The sequence below is a fragment of the Columba livia genome, chromosome 1, assembly GCF_036013475.1.
Source record: "Columba livia isolate bColLiv1 breed racing homer chromosome 1, bColLiv1.pat.W.v2, whole genome shotgun sequence".
Taxonomy (NCBI): domain Eukaryota; kingdom Metazoa; phylum Chordata; class Aves; order Columbiformes; family Columbidae; genus Columba; species Columba livia.
This window is the reverse complement of record NC_088602.1, coordinates 142,754,330-142,775,483: the sequence shown is the minus strand read 5'-3', so window position 1 is coordinate 142,775,483 and position 21,154 is coordinate 142,754,330. Positions and strand designations below refer to the sequence as shown.

Sequence of the window (21,154 nt, the reverse complement as noted above, 5' to 3'; positions counted from 1 at the left end):
ACACAAAAAAGCCTATAATTTAAAATATCATAGGTGATGTCCTGGGCTTCTGAGCGCATAGGGTTGTTGCAGCTGTATGAGAACACGTGCAACACATGACAGCTTAGTGCTCAGGCTAATAGAGGACTCATAAGGCTTATAGAGCACAGAAGTCAAAACATAGCACTCAAGGTTAAATATATTTTGAAGTATCATGCATCTAAATACCTATTTACCCTCTCATAAATTAGCTTCAGAGCCTGAAGAGGGATACGCATGCTTAACTGTAGACTCAGATCTGAAAATCAGCTTCACTAATACCAAGATGATTTTTTTTTTTTTAAATGAAGAAAATCCTAAAAAAAGGCATTTTAGAATCACTAATTTTGATGGACGCAAAGGAAAGTGGTATGAACAAACTCTTTGTGTCTAATATATGTGCCTTTTTTCATGCTGTCTTGAATAGGGAAAATTCAGCATCACAAAATTACTTTAGGAATAAGTGCCAATGAGGCTTACACTGTTTGAGTGAATCAATGAGAAGGACAGAAATGGTGCTCCACTTATTGAACTAAAGCTGTAGTAGATGCAAAGGTTTCCCTTGTGGAAGAGACAAGCCAGGGTAAGGGTGGGTCTTGGAGTGCGAGGGACTCTTTTTGTTATTTACCTCACAATGAGATATAGGCACTTCCCTTTCAGCCACACATCCATTGATATTCCTATACTGCATTCTGGTACTTACTGGTCGACATTCCACTTCCAAACCTATCAAGTGAAAAAACCAAAACAAAACAGTATTTGACAATGCTGACAGTTGTTTTTCTTTTTAACTCCCTTCCCCTTATTACTGAAATTTGTGTTAGTGAGATATTACTGGGAAGATCCCTAGCAAGTGACTATATCACATTACAACCCTAAAATTCCACTGGAGAGCAGGATTTCCCTCATGTTTCTTTTCAATTGACTGCTTTGATTTAAAGCCACTTTGCCACCTTTTAACTGTTAGCTTCTGTGTTGGATAACTCTTCTTTTAAAGATGATTTAGTGGTACATTGGGCAAGCAGGTGCACAGGAAAAAGATGACACACATGGAAACATAACCTCATTGGAGAAACAGAGCACCCTGACCTGGCTATTCCTGGGGTTGTCACAGGAGAGATCTCATTGTCTTGGGATGCTGTCCTTCAAGATGAGTCAGTGGGAGCAGCTTCCTAATCACCTTACAGACTGAAGTGGGTCACTGCCTTCAGGACTGTGTGGGACATTTTGGGATTCTACAAGACTTAATTGTGGGATTTTTATGGAAAGAGCCAAAGGTGAGGGAACAGAGGGATCAAGGTGGTTTGGTGAGGAACAAGCATGGAAATGGATGGATAAAGGGGCTTGCTTTCATGTTAAACAGTTTTTGGTCCTTACTTTTGTCTGACCTTCGCCTATGTTTGATCATTGCAGTCTGTCCCATCCTCTTATTAAACTCCGTTTCTAACTACTTGTCCCGGGTGATGGACTCTCTGTTACGTGTGGATGTGTGTGTATGGAGGTGTAAGTGTCAGTAACTGTCATTGGACCGCAGGTCACAGGGCCAGTGAGTCTGGGTTAGCAGGGAGTCAGGACAAGTTACTGGTCAGAGTGCCCAGGACCACTAAGGACCTTCACCCTGATCAGCCCGAGGGGAGATCAGGATGAGAATGTGGGTGCTGTTTGCGTTTGCCAGAGTACTGAGTGTTTCTGTGTGTATGTAAAGAATGCGTGTGTGCATGTTATATACATGTGTTTGCCTGTGTGCTTACTGGGACACATGCTCAGCTTCCCTGTTCCCTGGACATCGAGCCCTGGCAGCCTGCCTCTTTCAGGCTCCTACATTTGACAGCTCCTGAAAGTCCTTTTATGTGTGGTGGATTTTGCAAAAAAACTAAAGCAGCAAAAAGAAAAACTAGGAAAAATAAATTAGAAAACTAATTCTGCAAAAATCTAACTTTAGGTCAATGGGAACTTTTCTCTTGTCTTCAGTAAGTTATGAAATATTCTGATACTTTTTTTTCAACACTTTTTGCTCTTAGTGTCAGGTAAGTTCTCCCGTTTTTTGGTGTTTAGTTTTTTGTTTTGTTTTTTTGTTGTTGTTTTGTTTGGTTGTTTGGGTTGTTTTTCTTTTTTTTCCATCTAATGAGAAAGCCACACAAGAGGCAGTAGGTCTGGTTTTGTTCTGTGTGTAGAGTACATTTGAAAAAGCCAAGTGCTTGTAATCTAACAAGATGTATGCTATTGAGATCAATAGGGAAAAGAGGTAAGCAGAGATGCAACTTCTTTGTTAAATAGAAAAATAAGGAATATCACTTGCAAATAATCAAGTCCTTTGCTAATACCACAAAAATCTAATGAGAAAGTAAGCCTGTTAACTTATTTGCTTCTACATACTTGAAACCTGGAACAATGCCCTCAGACACACTGATAAATTCCAATTGCCAAGGCATAACCTAGAAAGGGAAACTGGCTTCTTAAACAACCATGATTCAAAGCCACACAGGACTCTGCTGGACCAAAGGCATCACTCTGAATTGTGCTTTGAACTTGAGAGAACAAGTTCTTTGTCCATTTCTTTATGGTACTGAGCTGTCTGAAAGACAAACTCCCTCAAGACTTGGGAAGGCAATGTAACCTATATCTAATTCTCTGTGTCCATGAGAAACTGATTATTCTCTTATCTGACTTTTAAGAATAATTAAATTACTTTGGTTTTACACTAGCTTTGCCAAGACTTAGTGTTCCCTGTAGAGTATGTAACAGACAGCATGTATTTACTGAGCGTCCTGGTGGCAAGATACAAATACAGAGGAAAGAGTTTGATATCTAGAAATATCTGTTTGATTTAAAGCTATGTATTACATTAACCACCATCCTGCAATTGATAACTCATGCTTAGTTGGCCAGATGCAGTATGCTGGATTTTCCTTAAGAAGGGCCCTGAATAGAGAAACAACCAGGAATAGGACAGCATTGTAATACAGGACATTTCAGTTTTGAGCTATATCCAAGCAAACATTAACGGGAAAAAGAATTTGAGGACCTATACAATATGGGTGTTTTCAGGCATTTGGTGTTTCACTTAAATCAGTTTGCTTTTGCTGCTTGCAGGTAAGTGTCTCTCTTAAATCACTATCACTGTTACAATGAGCTGTGCTCGTATGGAACAGGGTTTCTCCTCTCCTCTCCTCAGCTGCCGTGACAGGCATTCCCAACTAGTAGAGCCTGCCCACCACCCTGTCTTTTAAATCTTAAAATCTGTTTTTGTTAATAAGTAACTTTCAGTATTCCTTCTTTGAAGCCTGGTAGATTAGCACTCTCTTAACTAAATTACCTGTTTGAGCCAATTGATGACAGTCTATCTCATTAGCTTTCTGACTTCAATTTCTCAAGCAGGAACTCAGTGATAATACAGATAGGCAATGACTGCAAACTCCCTAGGAGTTAACGTCCTTCATCAGGGGTACTATTACAGTAGTTACTGTGCCAGTGTGGTGATGGGCTGCTATGCTGGCCATTATTTATTTATTAGCATATGCATAAAGGAAAAAAAAATAAAATAAAAAAAAAAGAAAAATGAGATAATGGAACACAGGCAAGATGTCAATGTTTTGATCTGACCCTAAAAGAGAATATCAATCTTCTGTTATTTTTTTTAATTTTAAATGAGCTACATTATTATTATTTTTTTACTTGCGAAGGGGAAAACTGATACGTTGCCTGTTCACAAAAGCATCAGAGATTCATTTTAGAAATGAGAACCCAATCCTGCAATCCTTCCTCATGTAAGCAAACCCTTCCTATGCTTACAGCCTGACTGACATTTGGATTATATACACAATGATGCATGAAATAAAGTGTTGCAGGACTAACTCCTAAACTGCTGAATCTAAGATGAGGTCAGGCAGTTGAATAGGAATGCACATTTGACAACAATTTTTTTTTCATATTACATTATCAAAAACTAATCAAAATTACATTACTGCCACCAGAGCTTTTTTGCTAAATTCATTTTAAGTTGATTGATTATTCATGAAGTGATTGCCTCACATATTCAGTATCAGGTTATGTGACTCGTCAACCTGTGTGCGCAATACTGTTCCTGTTACCTTTAGATGAACAATAAAATAGAACATTCATAATTAACATCTGCATAAAATGTGGAGACTATCTATTTCTTTCTAAGTACTTGGGAATACTGTCAAAACACATGTTCTAGTGGACAAAACATGACAGCAGTAGCACAACCAGAGGGTGGACTTGTTGGATGGTTTACTTTAACCACATTGCTTAGCTCTGTTTCATCAAACTGCACCTTATGGAAAACATAGCACCTTACCTAGTAGCTTACATGCTCTGCAATTTCCATACAAGACTTTTTGCTTATTTACTTACATATGTCACAGCAGGTACTGCCAAGTTTTGCAACTCTGCCCTAAAACAATAAAAAATGAAAACTTCTGTTTTGGCACAAGTAATACACATTTGTTCCACTGGAAGAATAAAAATGGATGTTTAAAACAGGATATTAGGCAAGGAAATTGTATTACTATATTGTACAAAAAATATAAATCTACATTAGTAAACATGTCTTTATGCATTTCAAGGTTTTGAACTTGTGATTGGATTTGTTGATAGCTGATTGGAAATAATTTACTATATTAGCAAGTTCAACCCTTGAAAATATTGCTTTCACCTTGTATTAGAAGCTTTCTAATGTAAAGACATTGAATACAAGTCAATTTCTGGGAACCAGAGTGATAAAACCAATAACATTCAAGTCTTTTGTCTGTTCAAGAAAGGAAGTTAAACAGTCCTTCTTGATTTTTTTTTTAAGCCATATTGATGAAAGCATGTCTATTCCACAACAGCTGAAAATGTACAAGCAAATCGCCATAAAATATTACATCTTTCAAGTAAGTTTTAACACCTAAAAAATGTATTTTTCTTATTTCATTACTACTATGTAGAAAATATTTCTCAGAAATATAGATTTGGTGGAAAATTATTGAAAACCTATGTTGAAAGGAAAACATAGAGAAATATTTATGTTGCAGAGTGATGCCGTTGTTTCACTAAACCCCTGAACTTACATGCAAAAGTTTGGAGGCGTTTTTAATTAAAAAACTTAAACTTTCCATCTGTAACTAGATAAAAACCACCTTTTTTTCCTGAACTGAAAAAGTTTATTTGTTTGGATGGGAGGAGAATAAATGTAGGTTGGGAAGTTCTTGTTAAAAAGTAAATTACTATTCATTTTCAATTAAGACCTTTGGAATATGATAATAACCCTAAGCCTGTAACATAATTCAGTATTTTTATATATCATGGTTTGTAAAACAAAACTATGTGTGCCAAAGTGATTTCATGAAGTGAGAAATGCACTGTAGAATCTTAATTCTTCCTGCGTTATACATGTCAAATCCTCCATTTCCTCAATGTGCATGTAGAGGGAGACTTGGGAACAAGCTTTTTTAAAGGTTTCCTGCTTCCTGCCCAAGCAAATGGGGACAGGTGGATATAAAATCATAGAAACACTTCGATGCGAAGAGACCCTCAGGATCATCAAGTCCAACCATAACCTAACTCTAGCACTAAACCATGTCCCTAAGAACCTCATCTCAATGCCTTTTAAACACCTCCAGGGATGGTGACTCCACCACTTCCCTGGGCAGCTTGTTCGAATGCCTGACAACCCTTTCCAATCTAAACCTCCCCTGGTGCAACTTGAGTCCCTTTCCTCTTGTCTTATCACTTGTTGCTTGGGAGAAGAGACCAACACCCTCCATGCTACAACCTCCTTTCAGGTAGTTGTAGAAAGCGATAAGGTCTTCCCTCAGCCTCCTTTTCTCCAGGCTAAACAGCCCCAGTTCTCTCAGCCGCTCCTCATCAGACTTGTCCTCCAGGCCCCGACTGGCTTCATTGACCTGTGTGATGCTAGATGAGCAAAAGCAGGCCCCTATATGCTACACCCCAACTTGTACTCTTCCTCAGTGTATGGCTAACCTGAAATCACAGGAAAGATGGGTGGATGTGTTGGATGGGGTTTTTATTATATCATTATATCAAACACCCACAAATGTGGACATTTGAGTTCTTCTTACAGTACCTATGAGTGTAGAGAAAAAAATGTCTTAGTCTTTCATATACACATTCCTAGAAAAAAGGGGCTGATATGACTGTTTTCTTGGTTTGCATAACTATCCACACAGTTTTGCTCTGGATTCAAAACTGAAAACATTGTTAGAATGAGCATTTTCTTATATTTTCTCCTTCATATGGCACAGAATCACTGTAAGCTCAGCATCTCCCCTGCAGTATGGTCACACATAAAACCAGCATGTATATTAAAATAATAATAATAATAATAATAATAATAAAAGTACATTTTTCTGAATTTCAAAGAAAGTTCAAATCAGTTTAGCCAAGGTACTGGGAGAGAGCTGGGGTTTCCCACCCTAGTACACATAAGGTACCTATATACCAAACCATAAACATGACAGAGTCTGTTAGGAAACCTGGAAACAGGACCAATTTCACTACTTACTCCTTCAGCCAAACACCTTCTGGAATCAAATGGAGGACAGCCAGTGATTCTCCTTTCCCAGATAAATTCCCCTTTCTCATTTACTTTACAGGAGTGATTGTCACAGCCATCCTGAAGTGATTCATTTGGCTGTAAAGATTTAAGGACTGTTAGATTTACACAGAAACAACATGGGACAGTAAGTTTTCAGGGTACTATACAGCCTGACTCTTCCTTTACTGATATTTCAATTAGCGTACCATGGTGTTTATATAACATTGAAATATTTAGTAAACAGAATTGTTTAACAACAAAGTCATTATTTTCTATTTACTTCCATAACCATCTTGATTACAACTCAGTCAGGACTGCCAAAAACTGCCCTTTATCAGCTCTTACCAGGGAACAAAATTCTAAAAAGAGAAACTTATCTAAGTGAGAAACTTGGGATTTTGGCCCATGAATTGTCTTTTAAAGGGACCTATATATGAATATTTAGCTTCAAGCTGAGCTGGAAGCTTCTTTAAAAAAAAAAAACAAATACATAAAAAACAACCCAGCATACCCACATAGAATCAATCATTAACCCTCAATCAATCAATCATAAAGAACTTTAAGATCACTGATTCGAAGCTTAAACTTAAGACTGCCCAGTCCACTAATAAACCATGTCCCTAACTGCCAGGTGTACAAGTCTTTTATATACCTTCAAGAATGGTGACTCATTAGGACTTGTTATGTAGACCCATCACCTGCTTCATTGCTCTTCCCACACTTCCCCCAATCTAACGCTTAGCTCAGGAATGGAATAAAAGATAATGTCATATGCTGTTTCTCGTGACAAGCTGACAGGTTCTAACCAGAAAAATATCCACTCTTGTTTAAAAAACTATCAGGCTGGAGAAATTTTTCAAAATTCACATTTTCAACTTAAGTTATCTGTTTCTCATTTAAAATTTTCTCTTAGTAGTTGTTTGATCTCATATTTCAGTTAAGGTTCCTTGATAATATTCATGCTTGCAGGTGCATTCAGAATGCTCCTCTAGAATTTTGCACTATGGTCTGAAGTCTCCTTTCTTAATTTAAAAAAAAAAGAAAAAAAAAAAAAACCACACACCAAACAAACAAAAAACCACCACAAAAAAACAAGACCACAAACAAAAACAACAAAAACCACAAACAAGTGAAAAAGCCTTTCTTGATAAACCATTCTGAGATATAAAAGACAAGACACTAGTAACACCATGCTGCCTATCCAAAAAGGAGGAAAAAATACAGTTTCCTTGTATTCACCAGTACTCTGTGTTACATTCACATTTACTCATAAACAAGAGTGCTTAAAACATACCTGAAGGTATTTAAGCCTTCCATCTCTCAGCCTGATGCCACATGAAGTTGGTACACACTTTCCACAGCAAGAGCCAGGGCTTTCCTGCCTTCTGTAATTCTAGAAGGTAAAGCACATTTTTCTGGGTTTATTTTTGTTTAAGCATGCTTCCTACTCTTATTTGCAGAAGTAGTTTCATTTTTTGTTTGGGGTTTTTTGTTTTGTTGTGGTTTTGGTTTTGTTTTGTTTTGTTTTTTTCTAAAGACTCAGTGGACAAAGTGATAACCAGAAAATTGCTTTTTTGAACAGTTTTAATCTAATTAGGTGTATATGTCTGTTTTTTCTTTTGGAAAGGCTGGCATTAATTCTTGTACTGATTCATTATATGATAGGGATAGAAGTTTATTTCCAAGTACAAAGCCTTCTGTGTCCACTTCACAATATTGTTTGACTATAACAGTTGTACAGTCAGGTCCGCTATACAACACATGACAGTAGGCAAGGATAAGAAACTTAATAAAATGCTTTGAGTGACATACAGGTAACACTTGTGGTGTGCAGGAGCTTCCCTGTAAAGTTAATGAATACTACACAGTGCAACTTGGAAAAGTATTTTGAAGTGCTTCACCTAGGAGAAGAGGGCAAGGTAACCAGTAAGCACTGGGCAAGGGAAAGGGGAGAATAAGGCTAAGGTTGAAAATTTGGACTATGGAAAGAAAAAGAAAATGGCCAGACAAACCAAGAAAGTAAAAAGCGCATCAGAGACGGTATGATATAATAAAATTAAAAAGGAGAGAAAGAAAAGAGGAATAATGGAGTCCTACAAATGGCACAAGAGGAAAAATACAGTGGCAGGGGAAGAAGTAAAGAAGAATAAGTGGGACTAGATGGAGAGGAAGAAAGGTACAGAGTGGATAATGGAAAGAAAATATAAAAAAGGAACTGAGTTAATATATTAAATGCCCCACAGTAATGTCTCCAGCTGCTACACATAACCAACACCTGCTTATGATGAGCTGAACTTTTTAAAGACAACAAACACTTTCTGGTTGAGTGAAGGCATGCATGCTATCCATATGTTTTTTATAGAAAAAGAATTTGGGGAGGGTGTGGGCTACTATTAAATCATTGGAAGAAACCATAGTTCATTGTTATTTAGGTAAACGTGCGCTATTAGCAAAAATATAAGCACGTAAAGTAGGTCATAAAATGACCAAAAAAATGACACTGATGAGCAGAATATGCTGAAGTTGGCTGCATTTCAATTACCAGTGCGTTTACTTTCACAGCTTCGGCATCCAGTAGAAAGCAGGTGTTCCTGAGAGAGTATACACTCTTAACCTGTGATCTTATCCACTATGAAAGAACTGCTCTTACCCTGGATATACATGAAATCAGCAACTCTGAGACAGGGAAAATGTGTGTGAATCCCACTGGCCTTAGGGGGAGATGAAGACATTCTGTATCTTATTTGATATTTTTTTCCCCTCAAGCTCCACAGATTCATTACAATGGCTACAAAGGACAACATCCACTTTGACCTGCAACCTCTCTAGGGTAACTGCACATCTCCTAAACACAAGTACATAGAGCTCAATAAGCCCAACTGGAAATTGCCCTTTCTTCAGAATTTTTTTTTGTTTAGTCTGTACTTTCAGGTCAGGTCAGGGGAAGGAGCTCTTTGGGAATTGTGTGGGTGGTAAGAGAAGCAGGAGAGGAATGTTTCCCCACTTTTTTTAGCATGTATTTTATTGATTCTTCTACCTTTAATTTCTACAGCTGGCTTCTTGCATTGAAAAGCAAGAACTGATGTTCCTGTATTTTTGTGTGGGAACATGCATATGCACACATGTTTCTGGCCATAGATTCATTCTAGTGTGTCTGGGTTTTTTTCATTGATCTGCCAAGTTATATTTTGTAGAAGAGAGAAAGATGCTCAGCACTGAGCTTGGCCATTTATTTTCCTTTCAGAAGCCTGTGTCTATAATCATACCTTACAGGAGGGGTGATATTAGGGTCCAGAAACACACTAAGTATTGCAGATTCTACCTTTTGTCACAGACTACATCCACATCAGTACATAAATGGTGTCAAGGCCAGTTTTCTGGCCCTGCAGAGAACTGGAACTTATATGTATGTCTAAACTGTATCCTTCTCGCTAAACAGGCTGGCTTGTGCCTGGGCATTATTTGGAAGTTTGCTAGTTAGAACAGGCCAGTTGGGACACTGCTGACAATTCTTCACGATAAGTGGTTACAGGACATAACCTGAGCTTGCAGTCTTGCTCTGTTTAGTTTATTAGTACAGGTGAAACCACAGAAACTTAATTTGTAATATTGTCCTTTCTGGTTCTACGTGGGGTTTGAAAACTAGATCCATCCAAAACTCTGTCCCTCTCTTTTGCAGGGACCACATCAATGTATGTCTCTCCTGGTTATCAGGGAAGCCTATACAATCATGTCAGAGAAGTGGCTTTTTGGTGCAACAGACACTCGCACAGGCCCTAGGTTTGGTTGGGCCCATTGGGCTCCATCCAGTACCCAGGGAAAGGCAGAAGAGGGCTTGTCGTTTAAACCTTTTCCTGTGAAACTCAGTTGCTGATCTGTGCTCTTCAGACAGGGAGAGATTAGCCTGGCCTCTGCAACTTGCTTAGATTTCCTTCTACTTGAGATATTGGTGCTAAGAGAGAAAATTACATGACTGATAAAGAACTAGTCAGGCATTCCAGTCACATAGTTAGTCAGTGGAATAAAAATGGGAGCTATTTGCCTCTGGCTTTCCCAGCCAAGCTCGTTCCTTACAGATGATGGCAGCAAAGCAGCAGCAGTCTTCTAAAAGGCCAGTGGAACTGATGGGGACAATTACCTCAAATGACCTAAGGTATGGCTGGGAACCTGATAGAAATATTACTGAGCCCAGCTATCAGACAATTTGGAATAGTCATAGGAATGCCTTGAAGCATGGAAATCTGGCTGATCTGCCGGTCCCTGAAGAGACAGATAATACTGTAGGAAAGGAGACATAGCAGTTCCTGTGCAAATGAGTTTCCAAACCTTATTTTGCCCTAAAGGTAAATAGTCTAAAATTATATACAGAAAAATGTGCCTGTGGACCTAAGTACTAGGAAAAGTTATGTTTCATGTACTGTGGATTTAGATCACATTTGTATATTTCATCTAATTCAGGAAAAGAACACAGGGCCCTGACTTCTCAGAAAAATTTGAAGGCAACAGGTCTCAGAGCTGTACAGAGCATAAACTGGTGTATACAATGAAGAACATGATCTTCTCATCAGATACATTCTTAACCAGAACATCCAGACCACTTGCACTTACTAATGGGCATGGTTCACAGCTTAATTTTGTACATGTCAGGGTGTATCTCCGAGAAGAAGTTGACTGGAGAGAGCAGAGACATGTTGTGCATTGATCCACCATCAGGCGTCTCCACGGCTGAAACATTAGAACCAGTTTGTAAGTCAGTGACTGTCTCTTAAGAAAAACTCAGATAAATCAGCAATTTTATGTAGGTTAAATCTCTTTCATTATATCATGCATTTCAATTCCTTGCAAGAGAAAACAGAAAACCAATGGCCCCACTTTCCAGAGACACAAATTTTTGCATGTGTAATTCCACAACCAGCAGAATAACATAAGGCTATATTTCAAATAAGCCCTTTAGAATTCCTTAATCTGTGAAATGGCATTGGCATTTTTTACTTCATTGATTACAGAGCTAGCAAGCAAGAAAGGAATCCTTGAAAGTGGTGAGCAAGGTTTTGTCATGAGTTATCCTCATTACGTGTTCATTTTTCCTAAGTGCAGTGAATTGATTTGCCAAGGGGGTTTTATTCTTGAGCCCTTGCAGCCCACAGATTATGGGCAGAAATTACTTATTATTGTTCTTGTAATAATACTTCTTAGCATCTCTAAAGGCCTAAAAGCTTGAAACTGAGAAAGGAGAAAGAAAAACAAAAACAGAATTACTGGGTGAAGAAGTGCACTTGTCCATAGTTACAAGCAAACCAGTGGCTGAGCTGGCACACAGTTCAAGTTCCCTGAGCTCTTCCCCAGCACCTTGCTTGCAGAATCCCACCACCTTTACTCAGCCACCCATTCACAGTCCAGGAGATTCCTCCAGTGCATTGATAATAACTTCCTGATGCAAATGGTAGGTGAGCCAACTAGAAGAGGAGTGCTGCTGGATCTCATCCTCACTAAAAAGGAGAGTCTGATTGAAGCAGAAAAGGTTGAGGGCTGCCTTGGCTGCAGTGACCATGAGATAGTGAAGTTCAGGATCTTATGTGGTCTATCTTGATTTCAGTAAAACATTTGATACATTCTCCCACAGCATCCTCGCAGCTAAATGGAGGAAGCGTGGACTGGATGATCGGGTAGTGAGGTGGACTGCGAACTGGCTGAAGGAAAGAAGCCAGAGAAGTTGTGGTCAATGGGGTGGAGTCTAGTTGGAGGCCTGTATCTAGTGGAGTCCCTCAAGGGTCGGTACTGGAGCCAGTACTATTCAATATATTCATCAACAACTTGGATAAGGGAATTGAGTGCACTATCAGCAAGTTTGCTGTTGACACCAAGCTGGGAGGAGAGGCTGACACGCCAGAAGGCTGTGCTGCCATCCAGCAAGACCTGGACAGGCTGGAGGGTTGGGCAGGGAAAAATTTAATGAAATATAACAAGGGCAAGTGTAGAGTCTTATATCTGGGTAGGAACAAACCCAGGTTCTGGGGTAAGTAGGGGAACAACCTGTTAGAGAGCAGTGTAGGTGAAAGGGACCTGGAGGTCCTGGATGAACAGCAGGATGAACATAAGCCAGCACTCACTGTGCCCTTGTGGCCAGAAAGGCCAATGGTATCCTGGGGTATATTACAAGGGGGGTGGTTAGTAGGTTGAGAGAGGTTCTCCTTCCCCTCTACTCTGCCCTGGTGAGACCACATCTGGAATATTGTGTCCAGTTCTGGGCCCCTCAGTTCAAAAAGGACAGGGAACTGCTGGAGAGGGTCCAGCACAGAGCCAAGAAGATGATTAAGGGAGTGGAGCATCTCTCTTACAAGGAAAGGCTGAGGGAGCTGGGTCTCTTTAGCTTGGAGAAGAGGAGACTGAGGGGTAACCTCATTAATGTTTATAAATATGTAAAGGTTGAGTGTAACGAGGATGGAGCCAGGCTCTTCTGAGTGATAACCAATGATAAAACAAGGGGAAATGGGTACAAATAGGAACACAGGAGGTTCCACTTAAATATGAGAAGAAACTTCTTCACAGTGAGGGTAACAGAGTACTGGAACAGGCTGCCCAGGGAGGTTGTGGAGTCTCCTACTTTGGAGACATTCAAAACCCGCCTGGACACATTCCTGTGTAACCTCATCTAGGTGTTCCTGCTCCGGTGTGGGGATTGGACAAGATGACCTTTCAAAGTCCCTTCCAATCCCTAACATTCTGTGATTCTGTGACCTTTTCAAAGCAAACAAAAATGGCATTTAAAATGCAGAGCAAAAATGCTAAACTATGAAATGGGAAAAAAAAATAAAAAGCATGTGGAATCAGTAATTGGATTCCTAGCAGGGAAATTCTAAATACAAAATCTTTCTGCCTCCCAAGTGCATAACCTTTAATTTCAACTCCCAAATAAACAAACTGTTATGGTTGAAGAGACAAAATGAGAGAAGTCTATTCAAGATTTTCACAAAGAACTTATAAAGACCAATAAATAAGGTAAACAAACACTGAATATTGCTAGATTATAAAAGCTTTCAGTTGTGCTTCAGAAGTCAATGAAATGTCACTGTTGACTCCGTTTGGAACAGTAATTTCCCATGCTACGTACTATGCACACCCTCAAATTCTTTTTTTCTTCTTCCACACTAGTAAACACTCATGGAACAAATGGAGTAAAACTGAGAAGCTGGCCAGGGTAACAGTGTAAAAATGTAATGTGTTTATGGGTAGTTTAGAGCCAATATTTTGACATATACACTGAAGGACAAATGTTCTGATTAAAGAATTTTAATTGCATTCTTACTCTGCACCCCAGCACAACAGAGGTCCTCATTGGTTTTCTATAAAACATCGGCAATAGCATTTACTTTTTTCTTATCTTGTAGAAGTCTAGAGAAAAGATCCTCCGCACACAACATGATGGAGGTGGTGATACCAGTGGGGAGATCCCTTTATTTTAAAAACTTATCTTGAGACCTCAGCACAGGACTCTACAACTTTTTTGGTTTAACCTTTTATAGTGAGTATGGGGTCATCAGTCTGGAGGGTTAAAACTTCTCAATGGATGCAGGCATAAAGATACACTCAAAATATTTTTCTATGGGAGAGGGATGGCTAACAAATGTCACATGAAACCTTAAATGACTTCTCTTTTGCTCTCATCATTGAAAAGCATTCTGACACCAGAGTGAACACATGTATGTATACACAAAAGCCTTGCAAATCTGAGAGTTGTCCTCATCACGTTGACCTATTTGAAAATATGTTTGTGTTCATTCTGTTTAATATCATAATTATACTTAATTTAGGCCCTCTAGAAGCAAAAGTTTATCACAGAATGCCTCAGTAGCTCTAGGCTTTCACACCATGAAGAAATTATCTATAAAGCCACAATTAATATTACAATTAATATACTCATTAGATCTCCTAATAGTTCTAACATTCCAATTAAATACAAAAATATAGATAGAGTTGATTTTATACTAAAATCACTGTTACAGGCAGGAACATAGGGCTTACTAGAGACAGATTGACATGAAATCCTCACACTTAAGTGCCTTGAACTTTTGAGGGAATGTCTTACCTTGATCCAAAGGTTGCATTACAGCTTAGTTATAATATTTATTCATGTATTTAGGGAACAGTATGCAAATGGCTTTAACAATGGCTTTCTCTGAACAGACATAGTTTAGTATGACAGAACCGAATGAAATAATGGATTGATACATCTTTTCTCCTTCATATAAATTACAACTATAGTGTGTTTTCTTGGCTAACTTAGAATGAAATGTCAACATCTGCTAACCGAGTGTTAGTCCATTGAACCAAAATAACCTGCATAAAGTCCAAATCTACTCAGATCTCCTTCAAAAATGCCACTCAGTAAAAGCCTGGGAAAACAGATGAGTGATACAGATAATCCTTTTGGTAAATACAGCCACCTGCTTGGAAGTCTGCAGTTAAAGCCCACAGCATTGTTAAGAATAGCAGAGTGAATGCAATACACCAAATTACTGGAATATAATATTGGTAACCAGATACAAGACAAAAATGCAAAGGGATTAAGGACACAGTCAGCTAACAGAACTGCAGTAAAAGACTCAAAACTTGGAACTATTCAGTGAATGAGTTAATGGAGCAAAGCTTTCCCTTGGTATAAAATGAAACTTGAAACTTATTCTTAAAGGACACAGAAAAAAGGTTTAGAAATCCAGGAAGTATAAACTTCTGTGGACATCACATCTTCCTTCCTGCCCAGAATTCTGGAACAGTCAGTGAAGTAGAGAATAGTGTAAGACAAAGCTGTAGGAATGCTAGCTGCTCAAAAGCTTTCAGACATAGAGCTGAATAGCTTACAGTAAGTCACTAAATGAAGCTAGCTTAATTGAAAAGTTTCTTAATTCAAGACAAATTCTAGTATAAGGTCTATTTTTTATTTTTTTTAAATAAAGATTACCACTTTGTTTAGAAATCTTCCAAGGTTATATCTCAACTCAAATTTCACACACTCTGTCCTGAGAAAATAGTCTGGTAACTACATTGTTGAATGCTAACTTCAGTAATGCTTGACATTCGTGACAGCAAGTCACAAAAGTAACGTAACAGCTGGGGCCTACCTACACCCTCAAAATCTCACAAAGGCAGTTTTTGATAAATGACCGTTGTCAGGAAGAACAATAACATTTTAAAATCTATATTAAAAGAAAATATATATATATATATATATCTTTTATATATAACCAGATAGCAAATTAGTCAAAATGTACATTTGTGTCAGCAGAAACACTTAGAGAATTTATTCTGAATTGGCAAAATTTTATTAAGATAGGAATTTTTCTCAACATTGTAGAAGCTGAAATATTTCATTTTTTTAAAGTCTTCAAAATACAGATACTTCTTATTTTGCCTTCAACATGGCATTTTTTTCATAATTTGCTTACGTTTAATTTTAAAACACTTGAACAATTACTTTACTTGACAGGACAAGGAAGCATTTTGTTGGAAGAGAAAAAAATGAGTCATGAAAGAACGGCATGCAACTGGAAAAACACCTTATTTTTGCAACATAGGATATATATACACATATATGCATACCCCACATAACAGAGTGTGGCAAGAGCTAGCAATTACTATACTGCATGACCTCGTCTACAAGTATGGTCCTTATGAAATGCCAGAACTAGTTTTGACAACATACTATAAAGGAAACAAATAGAGGAACTGAACAGAAAGCAGATTATTTCAGATTTTGCTACTTTAAAACCTTTCTACCAGTTTTCTGACAAGAGACACAGAGTTATTAATTTGATTTAATTCTACAGGGAAGTAATCCACACAGAGAATGATGGATGCTTGATGACAAGGATTTAGCTCTTACAAACTGAGAAACTTATGCCTGTTGACTTGAAAAACAAAACAAAACAAAACACAATCAAACAAACAAAAAAAAAAAAGGAAAAAAAAAGAAAAAAGAAGAAATAAATGGAGAAAGGTTCTCTCTGCCATACCTCAAAAGTCCAAAGAGATTTGGTTAAACTTGCATTTTAAATAAATGAAAATGAAAGACATACATTGACAATGGAACACATAAGTTAAAAGTTAGGTTAAATTATTAAAGGGAACCTGTTTCCCTGGGGGATGATGAGAATATTTAGGACTCTTTGACACCAGAGGTGCTGCCAGAATATGGATTTAGGGAAACAATGGACAATTGACAGAGCTCTCCAAAGATAAATTCAGCATAAATGAGATCAGATGCTTAAATCCCATCACTCCCACTGTCATGGGCTAGGTTAAACATGTCTTAATCTATCCATTAAATATTGAGTTGAGAAAAAATTTCCTCTGAGGGCATATCAGCAGGGATCTTGAAAAGGGACAGAGGTCAATCAGTGAGGAAGCTCAGTTTTCCTCTTTCTGCCAATAGCCAAGGAGGGATACCCCTCTTTCCACACAGGTGGAGCAGGAGTCTCCATCCTTTTTTAATCTGCCTTATCCTCTAGGTAGAATACAGGAAGTTTTTGCTTCCCCAAAGTGGGCAAGGATCATTTTTTTGAGATTATCCCTCATAGATAGTTTCCTGTGTGTTTGGCAGCCTGCAAGTCATTACACAGAACAGATTACCACAGTTTCTACAGTTTCTAAGCACTTTTCTCAAGAATCCTTTCAAGATAAGGAAACATTATTGTCCCCATTTTGCAGAGATACTCATTGTCGTATAGGAAGACTGTGGCAGGGTCATGAACTGAACATACACATGCTGAGCCTCTTGCCACTGCTTTTACCCCAAGGTCTCACTTGCAGAGATTCTGTCTGAACAAAGCTGCTTTGTATGCTTACGTGTTTTCTGGCAAGTTTTTGTTCTTCAAAAGCTTGCTCATATATGTAAATGTCTTACTATCACAGCAAATACAAGGAATCATGTCTTACCCCAATAACAGTGCCATTCAAAGGACAACCATTCAGGGGTACTGGAAAAGAAGATAATATTCCATTTAGCATTACCATTATCAGGACATTACCATTATCATGACATTACCAAGATTTAATAAACCACAAGTATTTTTTTTGTTTTATTAGAGTTCCAACTGAAGACATGTAGATCTAGTTTCACTGTAAAGAGGCATAATTGAGCCCTCTTACATTATACCTTGAAAGACAGCAATTTGTCAGTTATCCTGAATTCCACCTCAAAATATCTCTTCCTAAGCTGTTTTTTAACAAATACATGGCACAATATAAATTTTTCCCTCCAGTTCAAGCCTCACATTCTCAGAAGCTGCACTCAGGCTTTCTGTAAGTTACAGTGGTTGTTTCCCCTCCTCCTCCCACTGTTAGCTCCAACCTTATGGTTGCAAATATACTTGTCAATTAAACATGGCTGGGAGTCTTTCCACACTGAGGTCAATTAGCCAAATCTTCTGATTTGGATTTTTGACCCAAGTCTATGCTAGGTAATGGCCACAGCCATAATGCTCAGAGACACACAGAAGACAGCATGGCTGCATGTACACTTCCTGTTCATACCAGGCTCTGAGGAGAATGTTGAACCCTCCTAGGCCAAAAGGATCTCAAGACTTCTTTTAAATGCTTGATGATGCAGGCTAGAGCTGTAAAAAAGTAGCCTAGTTGTCTCCCTGAAGCAATGCATAATAGCTTCAACAGTAAGTACTTCAAGAGGTGACAGTGAACATCAATTGGAAAGATAAAGTAACAGTAGCAGGTGCTTTTGCACTTAAGGTCTAAATTATACAGGGAGAGCTTCAAAGTAGTACTGTACTTGCACAACATGCACTCTTGAAATTGCTGTTGAGAAACAGATCATCAACACAAGATGATTCATTCTCTAGTGATTCCATTTGTCATAAACAAAACCTTACCACATCTGCAGGAAGGACAACAGTCTATCATTTGGTCACAACGCAGTTCAGTTCCCTCTGGACAGTCAGGCACATCCATTTGAGAGCAAGAGAGATTCTTCTGCTGCACAAAAACCTCGTTGTTCACCCGGACACACTCATTGATTATGCAGTGGTTGAAGGGGGATCGCCACTCCGTGCCGACCTAATGGGAAATTGTGAAAGGATTAAATACAGGCAGCAGTATTCGTGTCTCTGGACAGAGGGAAGACCACCACAGCCAACATGCTGGATTGCAAAAAGCATGTTTACTGAATCAGGAACAGTCTGTCACTCAAGAGTTCTCCACAAATTCTCACCGCAACAATCACTTTATGGAACAGTCTGCTGCTTGGTTTGTAGAGTATAGGAGTTACAGTAGTATCCTTAAGGTGAAAAATAAAGGGGCAGATTTAATAACACACGAAGAAGGAAAAGCACTCTTAGCTAGATTTAATTCTACATTTGTTACTGCGTAGCTGGCTGCACTACCTTGCACTGTAGCCAAGCTGGCCCTCTCTCTGCTGGAACCTGCTGCAAATTGGCTCTACCAAGCCCAAAGGAGGTCTTGGCAACAGGCTCTGGACCTGAAAATTCTTGCAAATGTGAAGAGACTGGATGCTGTGGACAGCCCTGCTGGTTAGAATCACCCATGGGTCAGACAAGACAAAAACTTCAAGTGTTTTTATGGGAAGAGGCATCACCAACAGCCGGAAAGAAGATGCTGTCACAGCTCAAGGCTGGGAGGAGCTGATCACTGCTTTGAAGTTGTATGCCTCCACTGTCAACCGTCTTCAAATACACCTCAAGTACAGTGACAGTGAAAATCAGACCTCCAACTCCAGTAAATTCAAACATCTTTGTTCAGATAATTAGAGATTACTTTTCTCTCATGTGTTAAATATTTAGTTCTTTGTTAATGACAAAACAGTTGAAAGAGGACACAGCAAGAAAGAGACATCAGAATGTAAGGATGTATGGCTCCATTAGGACAATAGAACTAAGTAAGACACAGTGAGACATCAAAATAAGCCCTCTGAAAGCTTGTTTTATGAAGCAGAGAAGAATGTTGATCCACATTTAGAAATGCCCTTGGCAAAATCACGGAGGAGGCAGGGCATAAAATGATAGATTAACATTTTTTAAAAGACAGCAGCAGACTGCCTTTGTAAAAGAAGCAATTAAAAAGTTAATATTAAGTATGTGAGCATGAGATATAGATGAAAATGCAAACACATTATGAAAACCAACACTTAGGGAATAAAAGATGGGGAGAAGGTCTGTTATTTTAAACATATTTAACTTATGTTCCTGCCTTTGTTGAATCCAAAGCTCTGTGTAGAATTAAGCAAGTTAATGCTACCGGGGCAGGCAAAAGCTTGCCAAGGGTGGTAGAGTTAGGGACAGAACAAACTGAATAGCCTGAAGGAATTAAAAATGTAGGTAAGAAAATAAGCAAACATGCACTTAGCTTTACAGAATGGGTGGGTATCTGCAGAGCAGTTTAAATGGTGTTGCAAGCACTCACTTCCTGTTGGGCTCTTTGAATCCTAAGAGGCACACTGCTGAAAATAAACTGTTATTTTGAGCAGAAACCAAGCATGGCCATTGCTGCAGTCTGATGTGACATGCAGCAAACATCTATAGCAACCAGAGAATAATTTATGTTTCTATCCTCATTTACTTCCTTATATTTCAGTACATACCAAATGGGATAACCTGTTTGAATAGAACTGGGAAATTCAAGCAATCTGCTACCCCATCTGCCTGCTATCCATAGAGTAATACAAAGTAATTGGGATAATTTAAACAAGTAGCTTACAGACAGAGAAATATCATGTCCCATTAACATTCTTTTAAGCTACCATTTGTGAAATTACCAATTTTACACAAAAATATTGCTCCCTTAGAGCCCAAAAAGTGTGGGGATGGTTTGCTTGTTAGAACCCAGTAAGTCACACACCCCAAAACCCATTATTTTTCAGTGCTGCTTGATGTATAGAAGAAATTGCTCATATTTTCTTCACCTCCTTCCGTGGAACACAAAAGAATTCCATGGCACTTTTGCTAGAAGAGGCAATGTCCATGCCACCATCATCTCACCTCATGCAAACGAGAATCTGCATCACCCCGAGACCAGAATAGCTGCTCTTCACAGGCAGTCTTCTGGCATCTTCCACAACACTCCCCTTCTTGGACAATATACTTATAACCCTGTAGGAGAAAAGAAAAGAACTGACTGATCCAGGAATAGGAGACAAATGAAATGAGAAGATTAATGCTAAAAGAAAACACTGATATGTTTAATTTTAGCAACATTTTATGGAAAGGGGAGTTTGAAAACAGAACTGCAAGGCCACTTGCTTCTGTTACAAAACAAACAAGCAGTCCACTCAGCTCAGCATCCTGTTAAATGGTTAACATTACCTGTCAGAAAAAAAAAAAATAAAAATAAAATGCACATGATGTTGGGAGCAGAAGTTCTTATCTTATTAGTTGCTGCTTAATACGTATTTAGAAGACATTTTCATTTCAGCTACAGGGATTAACTCTAGGTGCTGTCCTTGCTCAGGTCATGCCAATCAGTTAACTGGCCTTGTGAGGATATCAGCTTCTCTAGTGTGGTATGGAGCACCCTTTCCACTCAAACACTGGCCACAAGAAAGAAAAGAAC

General features: G+C 38.6%; 1 protein-coding gene across 1 annotated transcript in view; it reads right to left on the bottom strand.

Annotated features, from left to right (window-relative positions):
- VWF (von Willebrand factor) overlaps positions 1 to 21,154 on the bottom strand; it is a 146,842-nt gene that overhangs the window by 569 nt on the left and 125,119 nt on the right. Inside the window, exons 44-51 of the mRNA XM_005510516.3 lie at positions 20,584 to 20,694; positions 18,463 to 18,646; positions 17,513 to 17,553; positions 11,189 to 11,305; positions 7,875 to 7,973; positions 6,548 to 6,676; positions 4,396 to 4,435; positions 647 to 744 (exon numbers count right to left, since the gene is read on the bottom strand). Of these exons, the coding sequence (XP_005510573.2) occupies positions 647 to 744; positions 4,396 to 4,435; positions 6,548 to 6,676; positions 7,875 to 7,973; positions 11,189 to 11,305; positions 17,513 to 17,553; positions 18,463 to 18,646; positions 20,584 to 20,694 (819 nt within the window). The remainder of the gene's footprint in view (positions 1 to 646; positions 745 to 4,395; positions 4,436 to 6,547; positions 6,677 to 7,874; positions 7,974 to 11,188; positions 11,306 to 17,512; positions 17,554 to 18,462; positions 18,647 to 20,583; positions 20,695 to 21,154) is intronic.